The 24,860-nt window shown below is 38.3% G+C and overlaps 2 protein-coding genes across 4 annotated transcripts in view; one reads left to right on the top strand and one right to left on the bottom strand.

Annotated features, from left to right (window-relative positions):
- The window catches only part of LOC107152827 (SEC23 interacting protein), a 45,447-nt gene extending 21,933 nt beyond the window's left edge, over positions 1 to 23,514 (bottom strand). For all 3 annotated transcript variants that reach the window (XM_015498325.2, XM_048791310.1, XM_048791311.1), the window contains exons 1-12: positions 23,417 to 23,514; positions 21,915 to 22,429; positions 15,950 to 16,482; positions 12,435 to 12,645; positions 11,539 to 11,732; positions 7,870 to 7,959; positions 6,875 to 6,995; positions 4,957 to 5,046; positions 3,935 to 4,076; positions 2,741 to 2,949; positions 2,266 to 2,384; positions 1,744 to 1,896 (exon numbers count right to left, since the gene is read on the bottom strand). In XM_015498325.2, coding sequence (XP_015353811.1) covers positions 1,744 to 1,896; positions 2,266 to 2,384; positions 2,741 to 2,949; positions 3,935 to 4,076; positions 4,957 to 5,046; positions 6,875 to 6,995; positions 7,870 to 7,959; positions 11,539 to 11,732; positions 12,435 to 12,645; positions 15,950 to 16,482; positions 21,915 to 22,077 — 2,025 coding nt within the window. In that variant the 5' untranslated portion in view covers positions 22,078 to 22,429; positions 23,417 to 23,514. The remainder of the gene's footprint in view (positions 1 to 1,743; positions 1,897 to 2,265; positions 2,385 to 2,740; positions 2,950 to 3,934; positions 4,077 to 4,956; positions 5,047 to 6,874; positions 6,996 to 7,869; positions 7,960 to 11,538; positions 11,733 to 12,434; positions 12,646 to 15,949; positions 16,483 to 21,914; positions 22,430 to 23,416) is intronic.
- LOC107152901 (minichromosome maintenance complex binding protein) overlaps positions 22,076 to 24,860 on the top strand; it is a 46,140-nt gene continuing 43,355 nt past the window's right edge. Inside the window, exon 1 of the mRNA XM_048791447.1 lies at positions 22,076 to 22,373. Coding sequence (XP_048647404.1) covers positions 22,076 to 22,373 — 298 coding nt within the window. The remainder of the gene's footprint in view (positions 22,374 to 24,860) is intronic.

Genomic DNA, 24,860 nt, shown 5'->3' with positions numbered 1-24,860 from the left:
CTCATAATTCGCTCCCCTGCAGAGATATTTCATGTGCACATAGCATCTACATGTATATTTATATGTTTATGTATGTATCTTATACACACACAGCACTGAACTTTAAGAATAAAGTTTCACCAGATGTATCTAAGAGATCAGTATACCTATGACCACCTCATTCATCTATTCACAATGCAGGTTTGCCACTCCGCTGCGTTGATGCCCACTGACAATCGACTAATTTCTACTAGTAGGTACGGAAGGTGTTTCTAAGTTTTCACTATATTAGCAACAGCTCTGCATCACGTGTCCTCACAGATTTTTTTTTTTTTTTTTTTAAGTACTGGGGATTGAACTCAGGGGCATTCAACCACTGAGCCACATCCCAGCCCTATTTTTTATTTTATTTTCATTTTTTTAGATGGATACGATACTTTTATTTATTTATTTTTATATAGTACTGAGGATTGAACCCAGTGCCTCACACATGCTAGCAAGCACTCTACAACTGAGCCACAACCCCAGCCCCCTTTTGGTATTTTATTTAGAGACCGGGTCTCACTGAGTTGCTTGGTCCTCCTAGATATTCTTATGTGAATATTTCTCTATATAACATATTTCTGGCCAGACACAGTGGAGCACCTATAACCCCAGGAGCTCGGAAGGCTGAGACAAGAGGATCACAAATTCAAAGCCAGCCTTAGCAAAGGTGAGGTGCTAAGCAACTAAGTGAGACTCTGTCTCTAAATACAACACAAAATAGGGCTGGGTTGCGGCTCAGTGGTTGAGTGTCCCTGAGTTCAATCCCTGGTATCCAAAAAGAAGAAAAGAAAATATGTTTAGCAGTAAAATTCCCAGGGAAAAGGGTATTTTAAAAGGCGTTTATTTCAGAGCTGGGTGCAGTGGCACATGCTTGGCTGTAACCCCAAATACTTGGGAGGGTGAGATGGGAGGATTACTTGAAACCAAGAGTTGGATACCAGCCTGGACAACACAGTGAGACCATGTCAAAAAACAATTAATTAATTAATTAAAAGATGTTGTAGGGCTGGAGTTGTGGCTCAGTGGTACAGCACTTGCCTAGCATGTGTAAGGCACTGGGTTCAATCCTTAGCACCACAGAAAAAAATTAAAAAGTTATTTAAAAAAAAAAGATGTTGCAAAATTGACCTCCATAGAGGCTGTACCAGTTTACATGCTCACCAATAATAAATAATAGTACCTACTTTTCCCTATCCTGGCATATTATCCAATCTATTTTTGTCAAACTCAGAAGTTAAAAAGAAAAAAAAAGAACTGCACTTTTAATTTGCATTTCTCTTCTGAGTATTCATACGGTAAGAAGCCATTGGTCTACAAATCACTTTTATATCCTTTGTCTGAACTATTACTTTCTTACCAATAGTTTTGCAGAAGCTTTGAATACTAAGGAAAAAAGTCCTCTATTTGTAATGTGTGCTCCACCTATGTTTCCCCGTCCATCATTAGCCTGCAATGTAGCTTATGGTACCTACTGCACTGCACTTCTTTTTCTTTTATGATTTCTGGATTTTGTGTCATACTTAGAAAAGCTTTCACAGGTACTATTCATTAATAATTCCTGCTCTTTTGAATTTTTTAAACATTTAAACATTAAACATTTATTCCTGCCTCATCAGGAATAAATTTTGACATAAGCAATATTCTAAATCATTCTTAGTTTTCAATCTTACATATAGGAAAAATAATTTTTTAAAAAATGAATCCAATTAACATTAGTACCAGAGATTCCATATCAATCTTTTCCTTCTCAAAAGTATTAGCATATTCAGAGAGGCTAAGTGCTTCCAGAGTTTCTTGCAAAGTTAGGACTTCTTCATTTTCAACATCAAGGTCACATGAATCATCCAAAGCCAGCTTTGACTCTTCGTGCATCTTAATAAAAAAAAAAAGGAGGAAACATTACAAAGCTCAGAAAAACTCCCATAAAATGTCTTCTGATTTATAGAAAATCTTTTAAAAATTCTGCCCTATAGACAAATCAAAATTTTAGGTAGTCTGCCACCCAATGCTTGAATGTTTCAAAACATACATAAACTTATCACTCACATTCCTATTTTCTATGTATTTTTAAAAACCATAACTTTCACATTTACACTTATAATCCATAAGGAAAAGAGAAATGTTTAAAATGAGTCACATAACTCCATTATACTTCTTAACCTTTTGATAAATAAAAAGTTTCAGAAAACATTTCAGCTCCAGCTCTAAACCTAATGCTAACAGGGTCAGGTGCAGACATACCTGCTTGTCCTGAAAATGGGGCTGCTTCACAACTCCATTAGCAACAGCGGGAGGTCCCGGAGACTTGGAGAAATTCAAATCTTTTTGATTAGATAGGATATCAAACAATATTAAAGAACCTAAGAAAAAGAAGTATTTTGCTTTATAATATACTTTCTGGGTGTTTTTATAATACTAAACAAATTCTCCTTTCTTTCAAAGTCCCTAGGCAGAAGTCCTCCGAAAATTACATGTAAATTAAGATCTGATAATCAACATTCTTCTTCTACTGAACAGCAGAATAAGTTAAAATATATGGCAGACCTACGAATCATGTGAAGGAAAAATGTCAGACTGTAAACTCAAAGCATTCATTTCTGCCCTTTATAAAAGTTAAGATGTATAATTCTGAGTTCCATACTAAGGATGTTATCCACAATAAAAGAACTAACAACTTAAAGATCACATTTATAAGGTGTGTATTTAACAGCTTTACCTAAACTGTGACCAGCAACAGAGACTCTTCCTTTGAAGTCTGGATTCCGACTCATGAAGAGTGCATAGAGACGATTTATTTCCACTCCCACTTTCTCCACAATTATTTGACAGTAGGTGGGGCTATTATAAAATAAAATATCTAGCAAGGTCTCATTGGTAAAGTGACGAAAACGACCAATACTTGGCAAAGTGATTTTCTTGATATTCCTGTTTAAAAACAAAAAAAAAAAAGTCAGTACCTTCAATCTAAGGGTTTTTAAAAGTTTTAATTTCTTATTTCTGAAAAAATAGAGTAAAAACGTTTAACTGACTAGTACATTATTAATTAATTATCAGTGAAGTTCATGAACATCCACTGAGAAAGAAAATGCCCTCATAAAATCTAACACTAACAGAATGCTGTTTGTACAATTGGTTTTATTAAAACCATGTGCACTAAAACATTATTTTAAACATTTATTTAAAATCCAGATGCTATTAACCTCTGTGCCAGCATTAATATAGCCTATATTTGTGGCTCTCAAATGGGCATATTCAAAATTGAGTGGGGTGTTTGTTGAATTTATCACAGTTCCTGGTGAGCATTGCTACCATTGAGTAGCATTCAGACAAGGGACGCTAAGTGGTCTACAAGTTGTGCCACAAAGAACTGCACTACTGTCAAGAGTATTCTCCATTGAGAAACAATAAGTCTACATCAGAGGTTCCCAACCATAGGTGACTTTACCCCCCAGGGACATGACAGTTTCTGGAGATATTTTTGGTTGTCACATGGTGAGGGAAAGACACACTACCATTATTTAGCCAGGGATGCTGCTAAGCATCCTAAAATGTACAGGACATTACCCTGTCTAAACCACCATATACTAGTATTTCATAAAAATCATCTTAGGGGCCAGTGAGATAGCTCAGTGGTAGAGCATGTGCTTAACACACCTGAGGAATGGGTTCAATCTCCAGGTCCAAAAATGATTATCAAAACCAGCTAAATTTCTTAGATTCACTTAAACACACAGAGAAAAATGGTATATAAATGGTCCAGCCAGTAATCACATGTCAGAGGAAGTATGTAATTTAAAAAAAAAAAAAAAAAGAAACATTTGTTGAAGTCATAATAAACCACTTCATATTATTGTTTAAATTTTGAATCTAGGTTTAACAAATCTGAAAAATAAGATGAAAATCTACAAACCTGTCAACACCCGTTGCATCCCCACCCAAGGCACTGTGCCAGTGAACTGGGAGGAACTCCACTCGGCTGACTTTCCCCTCATCTAAAGATTTCTTGAAATGTGTCTGCAGCAATTTGAGAGAAACCACCCTAAAATCATCCACTTGAAACAAACAAACAAACAAAAAAAAAAAAACCACATAAAATTAAATTGATTAAATTGTCTTACCTTTGAAGCTAGTTAACAATTATATCAAATGTCAGCATTTACAAATAAAATATTTTTAAATGATGACAAAATTAGGAAAAAATAACCAACCTTTAGGAAGCTCTTTTAACTTTTCATTGTTTTAGAGGAATGTATAAATGCCTAAAAAAAACTTAGTTTAAATGCCTCTACTAGGGGGAAGCATGGCACAATGGGTTAAGACCAAAAGACTAGAATCAAAACTACCTGCTGTGGGGTCCTGGAGCCAATACCTGTTACTGACTATGACACAAAGGAACTGAACTTACCCTTGGGCCTTAAGTTCTCCACCCAACAGTGGGGGATAACAATAATAGCACCTATACCCAACCATTGTATCTGTGAGGGTTAAATGACACACTACATACAAGGTACTTGGCACATATCAGGTATTCAGTAAATATAAACTATTATTATACAGATATAAAAATGAACCTTCAAAAATTTTTTTTAAGTCATCCAGGCAGATTTATGAGTTCATTAAGCAACTTTTCACAACTGTCTCCCTATAAATCAGTTCAGTGCACAGGTGCTCAAAGTTGCTGGAAGTACTCAGTCAGAGGCTGCCTGTCAGAAAGGCTAAATTACTTCCAAGATCCCTTCTAATTCTTTAGAACTCAGGATTCTATGAGTTATTTATATGGTAAGAGAAAATCAAGTACAAATTAGTATTTCCCACTGATCATATAAATATTTACCACTCTTTAGCAAGTGGCCAGGAACTAAAAATGAAACTTAAAAGCTCTTCTATTAGTTCTCAGATCATTATATGAAATAAACTATGACTAACACTTACCACATTCAACAATGCTTCTAAAGCGCAAGTCACACACAGGTCCAATACCATGCACCATGAATACCAAATGGTCAATCTGAGGCATTTCCCCTGTTTAAAAATAAAAATATATACATACATACATAAAAACTGGGAATTGTTTGGGTTTTCTTTTTTCTAATATTTACTTTTAGTTGTAGTTGGACACAATACCTTTATTTTGTTTTTTTATTTTTATGTGGTGCTGAGGATCGAACTCAGGTACTCGCATATGCTAGGCGAGCGCTCTACCGCTGAGCCCCAGCCCCAGCCCCTGTTTGGGTTTTCTTAATAGCAAAATTCTTGATATCCCTTTTGTCATCATAAACTGGCCAAAGAAATTCATGACTCTTCCAAGTAAATAAGCCTTGTTATCCTCTATCAAATCAGAGCAATTTATCCATCTTGGCACGTTAACAGGACACTAGACTGATATGGGGAGAAAGCAGACTACCTGTTCCAAAAGGCTATCTATCAATATATGGTAACCAGCAGTTTTGTACCCATGGTGGCTCCATAATGTTGTGATCATTTCAGAATTCCTCAGGGCAGGGGGTATAGTTCAGTGGTAAAGTATATGCTTGTACATACAAGGCCCGGCATTCAATCCCAGCACTAGCAAAATAAAATAAAAATAAAATACACCTCCCCAGAACACTAAGCCCCACCTTGAGAAGCGAACTATCAATATGAAACTTTAAGGGGCTGGCAACATAGCTTAGCAGTATAGCACTCTCCTAGCATTCACAAGTCCCTGGTTTCAATCCTACTACATAAAAACAGTATTAATACTTTCAAAACTTTCCCAGAACTCTATACCTTGGTTCACAAGTACTATAGGAACATTTCCAAATCAAATCTTTTTTTCACTCAGATTTAATAATACCCATTTACTTTATAATTTTATTAGACAAAAATGAAATATGTGTAATTATCAAAATAAAACCAACTCTTCTTAGGGGAAACCAAAGCACATACACCAGGGCAGGGGTTGGCAAACTACGGTCTACAGGCCAAATCTTGCCCACTATCTGTTTTTGTAAATAAAGTTTTCCTGGAACACAGCTATGTCCATTTGTCTAAATACATTCTAGAAACACTTTCACACTACAATGGCAAAGCTGAGTGGTGGCAAGAGTCCACATGACCTGCAAAGCCTAAAAGTTTGCCAACCCCCATGCTAGAGTAACATGATGTATATAACCAGTGATGTATGAAAGCACAACCCTAAAATCTTAGTTCCAACCAGCAAAGTGATTCTTCACAATACATATTTAGAATCTATATTATGTGGTGTGCAAATATTCAACAGAATTTCAAATTTATTTATTTACTTATTTATCTTGGTACTGGGGATTGAACCCAGGGGTTAGCACTGAGCTTCATTCCCAGCTCTTTTTATTTTAAGACAAGGTCTCCCTATTTGAACTTGTGATCTTCCAATCTTCCTTCCTTGGCCTCCTAAGTCACTGGGATTACAGATCTGAGTCACCATGCCCAACTATTTATTTTTATTTTTAAAAATTTTTTTGGTACTGGGGATTAAACCTGGGGTGCTTTACTACTGAGTAATATCCTGAATCCTTTTTTTTTTTTTTTTTTTTTTGAGAAAGGGTCTCACTAAGTTGCTGATAGTCTTGTTGAAGTTGGCTTCAAACTTACAATCTTCCTGCCTCAGTCTTCCTCAGTCACTGAGATTACAGATGTACATCATTGTGCCAGAATTATAAATTTAAAAATAAAGATATAGAAGTATTAAATAACAAAGATATGTGTGAAATTGGCTGATTTCTGCATGCTATAGCAGATAATCCTAATAAGTATTTCTTCTTTTATCTTTCTAATGATGTTCCAATAGAGATGACTAAAATAGACTCCACTCCTAACAAACTATACACACCATCAGGAATCTCATCAAGGTTGTCATCAATCCCACGTTTTACAACCCTGGGCCTTGTCTGTCCATCCTGTGTGGTCCCCCACTCGTCGGGCACTGAAGAAGGCTGGAACTGAACAATAACCTTCAAGATACAATAGGATTATGACAAAGCTCAATGGCACATTCTTTTCCAATGCAGGCTAAGCAATGTATTTTAATACATAGAAAGTATGCCTCATAGTAAGGACAGCTTATAATCTAGTTGCAGTATTAAATGGCAAGATTCCCAATTAATTTACGAATTCAGTCTCAACTACAAAAACTTAAACTGACCACTTTTCAGGAAGAAATCTATCATTAAGTCAACTGATTAAATTCAGCCCTGTGCCATACAGAAATTTCTCTTTCAAAAAAAAAAAAAAGAACATACAGATAATTTTATGTAAGTCTGTGTTCATGTAAAAAAACAAAAAGTAGGAGGTTCTCATTTTTCACTTGATACTATTTTATACTGTTTAAATTTATTGTGAACATATGAATTTTTTATTTACACTGGTATCAATAAGGACTAGAAAAGTGTTTAGGATGACTTACTTTTCTTTTATATTTTTCTTTAAAAATAAATGAATAAAAAGTCTATGTTCTCAGAAGCTACCATATGCCAAGCCCTGTTCTAGATGCTTTGCATAAATTATTTCATCTAAAATTTCATGTGGAATAACATTACTGCAGGCAAGGACCTGGGAATCAGAGAAATTAAATGTGGTAAATCAAAGTATGAAAACACTACTAATCAATTATTTTTGAAAACAAGAAAAGTTTATGGAGACAATTAAAAAAAAAAAGAAAAAGAAAGCATACTTTTTTTTTTTTTTTACTTGAAAGATTAAAACAAACCATTATCAAGGGCAGATAAGCACATTATGGCCCCCAGGATAAAAAAAGTTTCCCTGAAAAATCACACCCATTCAGCAAAGTAATGATTAAAATGAACCTCACACTTTAAGCAACATTACCTTTGGATTGTGCATAACAATGGTCTCTCCACTTGGAAACTCTAATCTGCGGTGCCACTGATTTGTGGTTACGGCTTTTTTATATTCTGCCTATGATAAAGTGAAAAACATATAATCCAGTATGACAAATCTGTATCACATCAAGAATGTGGGGCACAAGGAAAACCAGGATTGTGACAAAAATAACAGCAATGGCAGCTCTGATTTACTGTAACCCTACTTTTTAATTACTTTATATATAATTACCTCATTTAAGTAATTACTCTCAATCATTTCTAAATATTATTGTCCCCATTGTGTAGAAAGGAAAACCAAGGTTTTGGACAGTGAATTAGTTTCTGAAGTTTCAAACACAAAGTACCACAAATTGGGCAGCTTAAAACAAAATTTCTGGAGGCTAACAGTCCAAAAATCAAGGTGTTAGGAGGGCTCTGGTCCCTCTGAAACCAGTAAAGAAATCCCCCTTGCCTCTTCTCAGTTTCTGGTGGTTGCCTGCAACCTTTGGCATTTCTGGCTTGCAATGATCTCCAATCTAAGCCTCCATAATCATGTGGCATGCCCCCCTCTGTCTTAACATGGCTGTCTTTTTATGAAGACACCAGACTGATCAGAGGTCTGCCCTACTCAAGTATGATCTCATCTTAACTAATTACATTTGCAGTGACACTATTTCAAATTAAGCTCATGTTCTGAGGTACTGGTGGTTAGAACTTCAACATATGATTTGGGGACAAAAGGGGAAGGGAACACTATTCAACGCATAACAGGCAGTTTATGTACTGCACACAGTTACATAAGATCATATAACCAAGTGAGTGTGGTACTGCACACTTACAATCTCAGCAACTTAGGAGGCTGAGACAGGAGGATCCAAGTTCAAGGCCAGCCTCAGCAACTTAATGAGACCCTAAGCAACTTAGTGACACTCTGTCACAAAATAATAAATAAATAGATAGATAAATAGATAAATAAAGGGTTGGGGATATAGCTCAGTGGTAAAGTACCCCTATGTTCAATTCCCATTACCACTACAAAAAAACTACTCGTTAAAATTTTTGTATGTAATTGTGTCAATTTATTATAATTGTTGAGTGTTAAATATTTGAAAAGTTAAATGAATTTAGTTGCATACTTGGGAAGTTAGAACATTTTAGTTGATTTNAAAAAAAAAAAAAAAAAAAGATTACACAACCAGTTAGGAACAAATAGTAGAATGGTGGTTCACTCCCATCCAAGAATTTCCAACTCCCAAATCTTGACTGTGCAACCATTTTCTTACTCTTTCTCCTCCTTCAGATACATTATTCTGATTTCTGTAAAGGTCTGAAGGCCTCTTGAAGACAGATTTAACAGGAAGTAATGGGGAACCCCTGATATACCCAGTCTATAATGTCTGTTTTTTAATTTTGCTAATTCACAAGTATAGATTGCTAGAGTTTTTTTTTTTTTAGTAATGGGCTCAGTCATAGAGCACTTGCCTAACATGCATGAGGCCCTGGGCTTAATCCCCCGTATGGCAAAAAAAAAAAAAAAAATTAGTAATTGATTATTTGAGAATCACGTCAAAATACAAGTCTTTCTTTTTGTGTCCTGGGCAATCATTCAGTATTAACAATCCCTCTTCATCAGGATTCTGTACTTTTGACCTTTTCATTTTTTTCTAATTTTTAACCTATTTATTTATAAATAAATAGACCACAAAAACGGAAGAAAGAAAAAGTTCACCCTCTTAAGAATTATCTTCACTTCATACTCCCTTTTAATACATTAACTTATAGTACTTACTTATAATACACAACTTATAGTACATCTTTTCTGGAGAGTAAGATCACAAAAGCAATACTTTCAATTGGTCTTAGTTACTTTTACTAGTTTGATCTTTCATCTAAAATTTAGGAGCAGGGTTGGGTACAGTGGTGCACTCCCGTAATCCCAGCAAATAGGGAGGCTAAGGCAGAAGGGTCACAAGGTCAAAGCCAGCCACAGCAACTTAGCAAGGCCCTGCCTAAAATTTTAAAAATAAAATAAAAAGGTTGTGGCTCAGTGATTAAGTGACCCTGGGTTCAATCCCTGCTACATTAAAAAAAAAAAAAAAGCTAGATACCCACACACAAAAAACATCTATAATTGTTAGAAAAAAATATGTACACGGATAGGTGAAGAACAATCTAGAAAACATTTTTTTAATGTAGATGTATCTTTTTAATTTTTTTAAGTTGTGGATGGACACAACACCTTTATTTTATTTATTCATTTTTATGTGGTGCTGAGGAACCAAACCCAGTGCCTCACACATGGTAGGCAAGTACTCAACCAATGAGCCACAACCCCAGCCCCTAGAAAACATTTTATCTTTTAGGTATAGATGGACACAACACAATGCCTTTATTTTTACGTGGGGCTGAGAATCGAACCCGGGTCCTGCCCGTGCTAGGTGAGCGCTCTACCACTGAGCCACAATCCCAGCCCTCAAAAACATTTTTTTTAAAATAGAGTATAATTGAAAAAGTGATAAGATTATGGTTAAATTTTTTATTTCTATTATATGTTCCTCAAGGGAAAAAAATTATTAATTTTATAATGAGATTTGAACAGTCAGCTCCTAAACAAAATACAAGCCTTATCCCTTGCTTAAAATTATTCAAAATACAATTAACATTTTAGAGGCCCCTGGTGTTTTCTACAAGCTTGAAGAATTACTAAATTAAAAAAAAAAAATCAACTAAAATGTTCTAACTTCCCAAGTATGCAACTAAATTCATTTAACTTTTCAAATATTTAACACTCAACAATTATAATAAATTGACACAATTACATACAAAAATTTTAACGAGTAGTTTTTTTGTATTTTCTTTTGTTGTCATACTGGAGACTGAACCCAGGAGCACTATACACTTTTTACTATGAGACAGAGTCTCAAACTTGCAATCCTTCTGCCTCAGCCTCCCAAGTCTCTGAGACTACAGACACGCATATATGTACCCAGCTATAACCACCAGTTTCAAGATGGTTAAGTCTACTGATATTTCTTTCTATTCTGTTTCATATTTATTGTCACAAATGATAATTTAATTTCAAGCTTTACTAAATATTAATATGAAAAATGTCTCAATGCCTGGCATCTATTGTCAACATCAAATCCCTGCATCCTATGTTTTTTTTTTTAAATGACTATTTATTTATTTATTTGTTTGTTTATTTATTTATTTATTGGTACTGGGGATTCAACTCAGGGGCACTTAACCACTGAATCACATCCCCAGCCCTATTTTGTATTTTATTTGGAGACAGGGTCTCACTGAGTTGCTAAGCACCTCATTATTGCTGAGGCTGGCTTTGATCTCTCGATCCTCCTGTCTCAGCCTCCCGAGCTGTTGGGATTACGGGCATGTCACTGGGCCCGTTTAAGTTCTTTTGAAGGTCTGATATAAACAGCTTATTAGATCTATGAGGTGCCCCTGAAAAACACAGAAATCTAACTTTAGACATGGAAGCTACAATAAGCATATCATGAATGCTGGCACCACTCTAAAAGCAATCATCTTTTGTAAACAGCATCAAGACAGGCTACCTTGCAAATAAAAATCAACTCCAGTGAGTGATGTCACATAAGGTTCCAATGCTTGCAGGGTTTGCATGAAAAGCATTATATGAATAAAGCACTCATACCTCTAGTTTTTCACTGAACTCCTCTGTATAGGGAACAAATCTGCTATCTGTGTCCCCCTTGTAAAACCAAGTACAGCGTCTCACTTCAGCAGGCTCCTCCTCCCAGTACACGGCTTTTCTCATTCGGTCATAGAGGTAAACATCATAGCGCCCTCCATCTGTACCTAGGATCACACTCTCAGGATCTGGCTGGACTAAACAACAAAGATCAAATTTTCCCCAAAAGCTATGTGGCATATTTAAAAATGATTAATGAGAATGCAGTAACTAATCAATGCTTAAAGATTAAAAACTGAGCTCACTTTTTTTAAAAAAAAAGAAGTTTAAGACTAATCTGTACTGTTTAAAATCACGACTCTTCTTAAGTGGAAAAGAAATAGCCAGGGCAAACTTTAAAAATGTGATCATAAAACAAATAACACTTGAATATCTTTTTTAAATCAAAGCAGTAAATATTTATAAACAGCAATGCTCCATAAAGTGTTTCCAGAGTTAATACATGATTTCAAATCCCATAATCACATAATAAACAAAGAAATATATTTCTACATATTTCTCAGAGCCTTAAGGCGTTCCTGTGCATCATCTCTCAAGATGGATATAGAAGCAGAATTCCAAAACCAATCTGACCATGCAACACTTTTTTCACAGAGCCATATTCCAGAATAAGAATTCCACAGAAAATGCTTTTATTCAAAACTACAAATGAATAAGAAAAATAGGAAAACTGAAACTTGAATTATATGACCTACTCTACTTCTCTGATTTAAAACACCTTTAAACAATTTACTAAACCAGTTCTTCAGATACCTTGCTCAGGTAACTTGTGATTTACATTAGTATCACATCTCATTCCTTCTCTTCCTGGAAACAAAAGATCCATGATAGGTACATACCAGAATTATAAATTTCTTCAAGATTTGAAGAGTCAAACACACTGAAAGGCATCCATAGTTGCTTATATTCTACCTCCTTGCAGTAAAACCAGTGGGGTTGAACAGGTTCATATTGATTTTGAAGTACAAAAGGTGGCGGCCCTGGCACAGAGGGACCCACAGGTCTAGCAAGTACCTGCTGCTGTGTTGGTGACTGCACTGAAGGAGGAATCTAAAGGGGAAAACAAAGAATGTTGTGTTTGTCCAAAAGAATTATTTTGAATATGCTTCAGACTCAAATTGACATTAGTAATAATTATCCTACATACTTTTTGTAATAACAATTACAAAAATTTACCAAGGATGTACACCAAATGTTTGTTGTACATTATATTCATTCAAATATTGGCATTCTCTAAAGCCATTAAAAATGTTTTAGAAAAAAATTTAGTAACATATGTTCACAAAAATAAAGACTATTTTTTAAAGGATACGTATCCACATGGGATTATTATTATTTGTATTCTTGTCAGCAAGAATACAAATAGGAATCAGGGCGCAGTGGCGCACACCTATAATCCCAGCAGCACTCATGCTCAGGAGGCTGAGGCAGTAGGATTTCGAGTTCAAAGTTGGCCTCAGCAACAGCAATGTGCTAAGCAACTCCATGAGATTCTATCTCTAAATAAAATATAAAATAGGGCTGGGGATACGGCTCAATGGTCAAATGCCCCTGACTTCAATCCCTGGTACAAAAAAAAAAAAAAATACAAATAATAACTGGGCACGGTGTTGCACATCTGTAATCCCAGCAGCTTGAGAGGCTGCTAAGACAGGAGGATCATGAGTTCAAAGCCAGCCTCACTTAGAGCCTTAGTGAGGCTCTAAGCAACTTAGCAAGACCTGTCTCTAAATAAAATATAAAAAGGTCTGGGGACGTGGCTCAGTGGTTAGAGTTCCCCTGGGTTCAATCCCTAGTACCAAAAAAATAAAAATACAAATAATAATGCTAGACAGGATGTGGAGAGAAAGGAACACTTTTGCACTCTTGATGAGACTATAAATTAGTACAATCACTATGGAAATCAGTGTAGCATCTAGTCTTTTGAGGAGCCTCCATACTGACTTCCACAGTGGTTGTACTAATTTATAGTCTCATCAACAGTGTAAAAGTGTTCCTAGCTGACCCAGCTACACCACTTCTCAGTATTCTCAGTATTCACAATAGCCAAACTATGGAACCAGCCTAGTTGTTCATCAACGATGAATGGATAAAGAAAATGTGATACAGATACACAATGGAGTTTTATCTAGCCATAAAGAATGAAGTTATGGCATTTGCAGGAAAATGGATGGAACTGGAAACCATCATGTTAAGCAAAATAAGTCCAACTCAGGTTAAGGGTCCTGTGTTTTCACTCATATGCAAAAGCTAGAGAGGAAAAAAGGAAAACAAAGGTGGGGGTTGATCTCCTAAAAATCAAAGGGAGATCAGTAGAGGAAAGGATAAGGGGTGGAGGGAAGTGGTAAAGAGTGATATTAGTCAAATTATACTGTCATATTGTATGCATGTATAAATATGTAATAATAAATTCCATCAATATGAAAGTATAATGCACCAATAAAAAAAAAATGTGTGTGTGTGTGTGTGGGTGGGTGGGTGGTGGGGGAAGCTGGGGATGTGGCTCAATGGTTAAGTGCCCCTGGGTTCAACTCCCAGGTCTGGTGGAAAAAAAAAAACAGAAATTTGGTTACTTTCTAATGTATGATGAAACCCAACATTATCAAGAATTTGTATACTATTATGATTTAAATAATAAAGTAGATCTCCAGGGCGTAGGAAGTACCTCAGCAGTACAGTGTTTACCTAGCATACATTAGGTCCTGAGTTCAATCCCTAAAAAAGCATATCTCCAGGAGACATATTGTCATTCTCTCCCACATTGGGTTGGGTGCTTAATTCTTTTCATCTCCCTTTTTATTTTATATAGCTTCCTCTGGAAGTCAGATGAACAATTCGTGGGGGAAAAAGCATAAAGAAAATTCACAAAATTTACCTAAGGTAAATGTTATTCCATTACCCTCCTTCAGATAGAATTTAACTGACTGGATCCAAATGCCGTGTAAATATAAATTACTGGAGAAATCAATTTTTGTCCCTATAATTGAGTATTTGTATTAAATAGTAAATTAGGAGATGAGAAGCTGGCACTCTGTTAAGACAATAATTGCCTCAACTCTCATGTGTTCCTAGGTAATATTTATTAGTAGTGTCTTACCCTAAAAACTGTGAATATTGGCCTGCACTAACTCATTAAAATCAATTATTACATCAGCAAACAGGTAAAATAAACTTCAAAGCATGTAACTTACAAAGTTGAAATAAATAGTAGTGATGACAAAAGTGAATCTGACCCCCATGGAGGACAAGTGGCCACTTGAACCTTTGATTTCAGCATCCACCATGGCTGACAGACTATGTGCCTAATATTTCTACCTGTACAGACCTACACCATTTCTAAATCATAAAAGTAAAAATCTGTGACAGGCTCCATTTTAATTTCTAAAGGGTTGAATCTAATAGAGTCTAATAAACATTTATAGTTGTTTTAGCTCTAATACCTGCTAAACAACTACAAGCATCTTTTTTTTGTTTGTTTGTTTGTTTTGTGGTGCTAGGGATTGAATCCAGAGCCTTGTGCATGCAAGGCAAGCACTCTACCAACTGAGCTATATTCCCAGCCCCCAACTACAACATCTTTGTTTACTGTCTGTTTTATGTGTACTTGTGCACTCCTGAGTATTACCTATGGTTTCTACATATGTGGTTGTGTCCATACAGCATGTGCATGGTATCAAAGTTGGCTTACAGCTGGGTGCAATGGTGCACGCCTATAATCCCAGCGGCTCAGGAGGCTGAGACAGGAGGATTTAGAGTTCAAAGCCACCCTCAGCAGTAACGAGGTACTAAGCAACTCAGTGAGACCGTCTCTAAATAAAATACAATAGGGCTGGGGATGTGGCTTAGTGGCCAAGTGCCCCTGAGTTCAATCCCCAATACCAAAATAAAAGTTGGCTTACAGCCAAATGAGTACAAATGAGTAAATTTCACACATGGATCCAAATGCCTTTTGGTTCATGTGACTTAAATAAAACTTTAGCAAAAAGGGTCAATTTAAATTGGTAAGAGTAATGATGTCTTTGAAATTAGCAACTCACATATTTTTAGGTGGCCAGTGAATCAAAGCACTTATTTCTATCAGATGTTTGAAGTGCAATATCCATTGCTTTAAAGGATTTTTCTTTTTCATGAAAAACTTGCTGTCAGTCCCCTGTCTTGTGGGAGTTCTATCTATTTGAAACCAAATAAATCCTATTCCATTTACTCTTATGGAAGAAAACAAACATAAAAAACAAAAAACATAACTCATTCTCATTTGAATTATAAAACACACAAAAGTTCTTTCAAACATTGGCCAAGGTGAGAGGAAAAAAAGTAAGAGCGAATAATTAGGACACAAAACCTATCTACATACCAGTGGCAAAGATCCTGGAGGCGTCTGGTACATCTGCATAGGGGGTCCAGAGGGTGGAGGGTGAGAGGGATGGCCTGGTGTTTGGCACTGTTGCAGCTGTGGTGGTGCAATATATGGATTAGCCCTGCTGCTGACAGGGGTATGGCGATATGGATTGTACCCTTGTTGGGGGGTTCCTTGGGGTGGGCTCCCAAAATTTGAAGGAGGGAGACTACTTGGCTGAGAAGGCAGGTAAGTATTCATTCCCATCTGTGGGGAAGGTGGAGCACCATATGGAGGCTTCGATACAGATGGTGGAAATGCATTCAACACATCTTGGGATCCAGTTGTAAAAGGGAGAGCAGTCGGGGAATTGGAGAATGCAGATTGTCCAACCGATGTTGCTGCAGTTGTTAAAGGTGACTGTCCAATATTCCCAAAAGGATCACTACTGCTTGATACCTGAGAGAAGTAACTAAATGTCTGTGGGGTGGATGTGTGAACAGAAGTCTGACCAAGGAAGCTGTCCTCCTCACCCACATCTGTGGAATCCTCTGAAACAGAACAGGAGAGCAAATGATTTAAAGTTTTCTAACATTCTGTAGATATAATTCTATAAGGAAAAACCAGCAATTCTACCTCTTACATGTTAATCTAACTCATATTTCTGCTTTACAGGTAAAAAAACCTTTTTTTCTTTGAAATGAAAATCTAGAAAATATTCATAGGAAAAAATCAAAAGCAGGAAAATATACAATTCATTGATAAGCCCACCTCCCAGAGACAATCACATTTTGGTATATACTCTTTCATACTTTTTAAATAAATGTAAACAGTTAATATTTCATAAATATATAAATGTTTTTACAGAGATGCTTTTAAAAACAGAAATATTAACTATACCTACAACTTTATTGGGGGGAGGGGGGTGTACCAGGGATTGAACTCAGGGGCACTCAAGCCCTAAGCCACATCCCCACCCCTATTTAGAGACAGGGTCTCACTGAGTTGCTTAGCACCTCACAGTTGCTGAGGCTAGCTTTAAACTCACAATCCTCCTGTCTCAGCCTCCCAAGCTGCTGGGTTTACAGGCATGCACCATCACACCCAGCTATACCTACAACTTTTACATATTATTATAAATTTTTTCTCTCCCTGGTAAAATATGACTCAAATGTTATTCCATCACCCAAATGCACATCATCTTAATTTCTATAGTCATGAAGAGAAACTAAAGTACACATTAACTCTGTGGACAAGAAGGGGTGTAACAGGGCTCTTACTTACAAAGCACTTATTATACAAATGAACATATGTTATGTGTATTCCCAAAGAAAAATATATCAACCTTAATTTCCATCCCTAACATCATACAGTGTCACAACCAAATAATTAGTCATTACAGAACACCAGATAGCTAGGAAAGCCATTTTTCTAACTAAGGAAGTTCTCATCTCTCTTTGCCCAACTTGATCTTCACTGTGGGTATTAAATCAAAGGATTTTCTTTTGTTCTGCTACCAACTCATGAATAAAATGAAAGCCTATACCCTCCACATGACCTACAAAGTCCACCCTGCTCTTCCTCACTGAACATTCCCAAGCTCTGAGCTTGCAGCTTTCATCCTTCTTTTCTTTCTCCTTTCTTATCCTTCTTATCTCCTACTACTGGAGGCATGGAGTCCCTCAGAGGGTGGCCTCTCTCCCAGCACACAAGTACACAGTGGTCCCTGTCCTTGGAGGCTTGCCAAGCTTTGTGCTCCTCCTTGACGTCTGCTGAGAAGACCACTGGGCTCACAGGAGATTCTGCCTTGAGTGCCTAGGCTGCTCCGCTTAGATTTCACATACACCAAACTACCAAGACACTCCACTATACATGTTTGGACCATCATCCCAAAAGACTCACAAGATTATGACATTAGAGATTGAATCTTTTGGATTATGATCAGCATGGTACTATTTTTCTTAATATTTACTTTTACTGTAGTTGGAACACAATACGGTTGTTTTATTTATTTATTTTTATGTGGTCCTGAGGATGGAACCCAGGGCCTCGTTACACTAAGCCACAACCCAGCCCTGCATGGTACTATTTAAAAGACTCCTAAAACTTGTTTCTTTGTATCAAAAAAAAAAAAAAAAAAAAATCCTTCCTATTCAAGACTCTGTCTGCTTTTCTCTTTCTACTTTTCTAATGTATTTCCAGTTTCCACCTAACCTTCACCTTCCTGTGAACCTTACTTGGATTTCTCTGTATTTCTTAGTTCGTCCCTCAACAATGAACTGTGTGTGATGGAAAGAGAGGGAGGGCCTTATGTGCTATCTTTCACCCTTTAAGAGAATTTGAAATTAACCTGGTCCAAGAAATATTTTTCTAATTAATATCAATCATAAATGAAGTGACAACATTCTGCTAGCTTCCCCTGAGGTTCTGTTTGTTTGTTTTTTCTGCAGCATTGGGATTGAACCCAGGGCCTCATGCATACTGGACCAGTGCCCCACCACTGAGCCACACTCTAGCCCTCAGGACACAATGTTCACGAGCAGTCTATACTCAGGACTCTACCAACTGTCTCAAACCAAGACTGCCATGTGTTCCAGAAGCTATTTTTTAATCACTCCCTCAATATTTCTGACAGATGCAGCTTCGTATGCTTCAATTTAATAGGCTTAAAACTAAATTTATGGGGTTGGGGTTGTGGCTCAGTGGTAGAGTGCTTGCCTAGCATGTGTAAGGCACTGAGTTCAATCCTCGGCACCACATAAAAATAAACAAAATAAAAGTCCACTGACAACTAAAAAATATTAAAAAAAAATTAAATTTATTATATTGACCACCCCATGTCCTTTTTAAAAAAAAAATATTCTTTTAGTTATCAATGGACTTTATTTTATTTGTTTATATGCGGTACTGAGAATCAAACCCAGTGCCTCATACCTGCTAGGCAAGCGCTCTACCACTGAGCCACAATCCTAGCCCCACCCATGTCCTTTCACGGGTTCTCACAACCTCAACAGTTCACCAACAACATCAAGATTTCAGCAAAAACCTCGAGTCTGTCAGACCCTTCCTCTAATACCCTTCATTTAATCGGATGCTCTTCAATAAATATTTATACAGCACCCATATGTGCCAGGTACAGAGCTTAGTCTTAGAGCCCAAACTGAACAAGAACAGACCTCTGCACTGACAAAGCTAATAATCTGACCACCAGTGAGTCAAAACTTTATAGACTAAAAATCTCTCCCATCTGTTCCCTGCTCTCCATACCCAATGTCAGTCACCTGGGCTAGAATGCCATTTGCTCCTATCTGAAGTACAATGGCCACCCAAATGACCATTCTTAGTATAGTTAGCCTTATTCCAATGCAATCTAAGAAAACTTTAGTCCTTCTGAAACACACTTCTCATTTTATTGCCTTATTAACATCCTTCAAAGGTTCCCCACACCCCTCAGGATGAACTTCAAACTCCTTAAAACAGTACTTACAGCCCACAGACCCCAAGCGCCACTCCCCTGCAAACCCTCTAGTCACAGTGACCTACTTGGGTCGGGAAGCTAGAGGACAGGACAGGAGATAGAAGAGGTCCATCCCTGCCCCACACAACCCACCACCAACTCCTGCCAAGCCTGGAAGTTTTCTCACCTATGCAGATGCCCTCATTTCTATGTACCTTTCAATAGGCAGCTCAACTATCACCTCCCGTGAGGCCCTGAGGCCTAAGGGACATGCCCTTCCCACTCCACCAGCTGAGACCCACTGTGTTCACAGCAGCCTATCCATCCCTTATTCTAGCTTTCTAAGCCTGTGTTACAACTGCTTACCCAGGTGGGCATTTGAGTATACATATGTACTGTGCAGTCATTGAAGGAAGAGCTATCTGCATTTCTGTGTCTCTGACATATGAAACAGAGCATGGCAAAGAGAAGCTGCTCAATCCATTTGGTGAATGCATGAAATTATTCCTGTGTGCCTCTTTTAATGATATGATTAACTGTTGCTTCCAAGGAGTCAGGTTCTTCTTTACCTCCACATATTTTCTGAAAGAATCTCTAACTACGAAATATTTTTTAGAGGTGGAAAAATACTTGCTATGGAATTTTAGTTCTAAAATCTATTCATGTTCTCACACTCATAAAAAAAAAGTTCAGCCAAACACAGTATGGCATACACCGATAATTCCAGCTACTTGGGAAGTTGATGCAGGAGGACAACAAGTTTGAGGCCAGCCTGGGCAACTTAAGTGAGACTGTTTCAAAATAAAATAAAAGGGACTGAGGATATAGCTCAGTGATAGAACACTTGCCTAGCATGCTGGAAGCCCTGGGTTTGGACCCCAATACAGCAAAAACAAATCTAAAAAAAAAAAGGTCTGTCTTCAAGAAACAAAGAGTTTTAAAGACAGATGTAATTACTCTGTACTTACAATGACAATGTCTAGCAACAATTGACAATGACACACACAAACTAAATACTGTATAACAAGGAAGACGGACACAAACCAAACAATACTTATGGAGCAGAGGATTATACAAAAACCCCAAGCATGGCCTCATTTACTCCTAGATCCTCCCACAGCACTCTGCTCCAGCCATGCTAGTTCTTCACCAAAGACAGCAACGTCTAATCTTTTGACCACATTGCCTAAATGAGACATACATATTCCTGATGCCCACCCTCCCATTCATTCAATAAGTATCTGCTGCATTGTCTACTGCATTCCAGGCACTGGGCATATATATGCTAATGAGTAAAACCAAGACCCTGCTTTCATGGCGCTTAGGTTTCTAGTGGGGGAAAATAAATATGCATATATGTCAGGTAGTGACAAGCACCAAGAAGAAACAACACAAGAGAAGAAGAACTTTAATGTACTGCTGAAGTCGTTCTCCACTTCTCCATGAGATTTTCCTTAGTCCTTCAAACAGTAATAAATTATTCACTAGAAAAAAAAAATCAGCACTTAAAAAGGACCTATGTGCTAGACACCAAATAAGATTCTAGAAATAAAAAGGTAATTAATTAACGCATCAAAATAAATAAAGGAGAAAGGTAATTAAGTCACAGCCGCAAATTTCAACAAGCCTCAGTCCAAATGAAGAGGCAAACATGTTCAGTTCACATTTACATGTGTGCAAGGTACTATGCTGTTTTATAGAAATTAATTCACTTCTCAGGACAATGCCATAAGACTGAACATATATGAAAATTGAAGCATACAGAGGTAAAGTATCATGACTGAGGTCACACATCAAGTTACTGGCAGAGCCAGGACTGGAAAACAGCCTGTACTACTCAACACTAGGCCTTGGTTATGCTATATAATCACCAAAAAGCAATCACCCTAGACATTACTACAGATATGAGCAAAAAGCTAGAGGTGCACAGAGGAGTGGGGGCCTAAAAGGACAAGAAAACCCTTCTTACAGGAACTGATGCACTACCTTGAAAAATGAGGAATACATTGTGTCTACAGTTTGCAAATACTACACTTTACTCTAGAAGAGGACAACGTCTTTCGTAGGAGAGTTTGTTGTTAATTCTGGAGTCTCCTAGTAGAAAAGAGCCTTCTGTACTCCAGAAAAGGGACACCGTCCACCCTGGAGGTAACTTACCATCTCCTAGGAGAGAGATACCCTACTATATCCTGAAGTCTCCTAGGAGGATGCCTCACCATACCCTACGAGAAGGCGACTAATAATCTGCATCCCTGCCAGCACTCAGCACACAGTAGGTGTTCACCGAGGATCAGTGGAATGCCAGGGCACGAGTGTCGGGGCACTGTAGACAACCCGGACAGGCGGCTCCTTTGACGACCAGCCAGCCACATCACCTGGGCCCCGCCCTCTAAAGCTGGCAATGCTGGCCCCAGCAGGCGCCCGGATCGAGAAGCGGCAGAGGGAGAGCCTCGCGTCCGAGCCTCACAGCCGGGCGGCCCGGCTCCCCGCACACGCCCACCCCGCGGGACAGCCCTCCCCTCCTACCTCCGGGCAAGAGCAGGGAGGCCGGGGCCACGACGGCTTGGGTGACTGGGATGAAGGGCACGTTAAAGCTGAGCTCCGTGGCCGAGGAGGAGAAGAGTAAGTTAGTGCTCAACGAGGAGGTGGAGGCGCCGCCACTGCCACCGTTAGATTTCCTCTCGGCCATGGCTGCGGCCCACCGTCGGTTACACGTCTGCGGGAAGCCGGTGCGGCACCACCGGCCGGAAACCGGTCACCCTTGGGCCAGCGCACTTCCGCACTTGCGCACAGGGGCCAGCACTCCAAGAGGCTGGCCGAGGGCCCTTTTCCTTCGCCTGCCCGCGCTGCCAAAAATCAACATGGCGGCAGCGGCTTCAGGCCCGAATCCGCACGTGACTCGCTCAGTTTCTGCGCAGGCTCAGTATGAGACGGAGGACTGCGATTGGGGCAGGCCTTTGGGGGTGTGGCTGCTGCGGGTTTCAGGTAAAACCTCAAATTGACGCTGAAAGTCACAGATTGCGGGCGGCGCTCTGGGCTTCCTGAAAGTACCAAAGGGATAGTTTAACTGGCAAGATTTTGGAGGTACAGTGGAATACGTCAGGACAAGATAGCAGAGTGCTCAAACGGAGGGCAGGGGGAAAAAGCAGTGGAGGCAATCGCAGCCAAGGTGGAGCCAGATTCTTCTGTTCTAGCACCCTCCCGCCCTTCGGGACAGAACTAAGCTGAACTCCTGTCGTTGGCACAGAAATGAAAATAGTAAAACCATTAAGTTTTTGAAGACATTTATTTGAAAAATAAAATAGGGGACTGAAATTTAAGGATATGATATTTCAAAATGCTTTCTATATGTACCCACAGTAGTCTTGACAAATTGAATTCAAAATGCAGCGCAAATAATTTGAACATAATTATGATCTTGCATAGTTAGATGTTATGAAAGAAAAACTACCATAAGCACTCTTTCAGCGGAGATAAGACCTCAAAGGAAACCGTGATATAGTGAAACACATCCACAGCAAATTACACCTATATAAAACCTGTTCGTTAACGAATTAAATGACTACTTAATGTAACGTCTGATTATTTTTTTAAAAAGCCAAACACTAGTTAAAACAGGATAGGTTTCATTTAGTAATAATTGTTGCAAAAGTGATGTCCAGCTTGAACAGAAACCAGCCTTACTGAAAGAAAATGTTCAAGACTTTTTTTTTTTTTTTCCTTAAGTTACTAAGGATTGAACCCAGGGGCCCTCACTACCACTGAGTTACACTACTGTCTCTTCACCTGTTTTATTTTGGGACAAGTTTTCACCAAATTGCTGGAGCTGACCTCCAGCTTGCAATCCTCTTGCCTCAGCCTCCCAAGTCAACAGGTATGCACACCCCAACTGGCAGTTTGAGACTTTTTAAGGGCTGGGTGAGCTAAGGGAAAGACACTGAGACATGCAAAGAAGGTTGGTCTACCTGACTCAAGCGTTCTGGGTTTTTTTATGGTGCTTGTCTACAGGAGACACATGCTTCTCATACCTTTTATTCTCACAGAGTGAAAATAACAATCTCCTTGAATGTACACACATTTCAAAGGGTCTTTGGGAAGACAGTTCCAAGTGATAGAAGATCTACATCTGAAAGAAGGAGAATTTATAATTGTCAGCTTTCAAAAGTAACTGTTCTAATCAGTGGCTCAGGGACCTATCACCAGGTTTTGGCTGAAAGAAACAGTAAATTCTCCTAGCAGTGTTGAGCTTTCTTGGGCAGACATTTTTAAAGGGCTATAGTCACCCTAGATACATGGCCTCACACTGCTAGAAGCCAGGGTACAGGTTGCTCAAGGACAGTCTCTGTCATTATGGGTGGGCAAGGCAGTATACTAAACACTAGGGGTACGATGGTATGTAAAATATACCCTTTGGGGAACTTAGTCTGGTTAAGACAGGCAACTAAATGCATAATAACAATAACTAAAGGGTAATGAATAATATAATGCAGAATTTCCTAACGTGTGTTACATAGAACACTGACATCATTAGATAAGGAGATAGAACCTTTCCATGGAGAGATAGCAAGTATCTTGCACACCAGACCATCAACAAAGGACCTACCTAGTCTAGAGTGACATGACACACTTCCCTGAAGAAGAAAAATTAAAGTTGAGACCTGAAAGACAAAGGATAGAAGTTAATTGAAAAAAACTTAGGGATGGAAGGATTGGAGGAAACAGTAAGGAACAAATTTACATAAAGGAACAATATGTAGGAAACACTGAGATGCCACATTTGAATGTTAAGAGAAACAGAGGTTAAACTATGGCTAGAGCCCAGGGAGCTAATGGGAGAGAGTTGGGGGATGAGGATTAAAAAGCAGACAGAAGTTAGTTGCTGTTTTATAGTCTTTAGAGGGCAACAGGGAGTTAAAGGGTTTAAAGGAGGATGAAAAAATTATAGCACTTGCTCTGTAGAAAGTTCATTCCGCTTCAGTGTAACAAAGTTGCCAAGGAAAGGGCAACCCTGGAAATAGGAAGAGTAGTTGGCAGACCTTGGGGGATCAGGAGAGCAATCATGGTGGTTAGTGCTGACAGAAAAATGAACAGAAATCGAATAATCCCTAGGGAAAAACTGAACAGGTGCATTGCAATTGCTTCCTTCTGAAACTGTTGGAAGCACAAATAGTTTTTGTTTTCAAGCATAAACCCATTAAAGATGAGTTTTCCACACCAACAAGATTTTAGAAGCAGCAAAAAGGGTAAATGAGCAGCAGAAAAGGTGGGCACAGTGGTGCATGCCTGTAATCCCAGCTGCTCCAGAGACTGAGACCGGAGAATTAAAAGGTCCAGGACAGCATCAGCACCTTAGTGAGACCCTGACTCAAAATAAAAAGCATTAGTGATGCAGCTCAGTGATAGAATACCTGCCTAGCATGTGTGAGGCCGTGGGTTCAATCCCCAGCATTAAATATATATATATATATATAT

This window comes from Marmota marmota, unplaced genomic scaffold, assembly GCF_001458135.2.
Source record: "Marmota marmota marmota unplaced genomic scaffold, marMar, whole genome shotgun sequence".
Taxonomy (NCBI): Eukaryota; Metazoa; Chordata; class Mammalia; order Rodentia; family Sciuridae; genus Marmota; species Marmota marmota.
The sequence above is the reverse complement of the archived record's forward strand: the minus strand, read 5'-3'. Positions and strand labels throughout refer to the sequence as shown.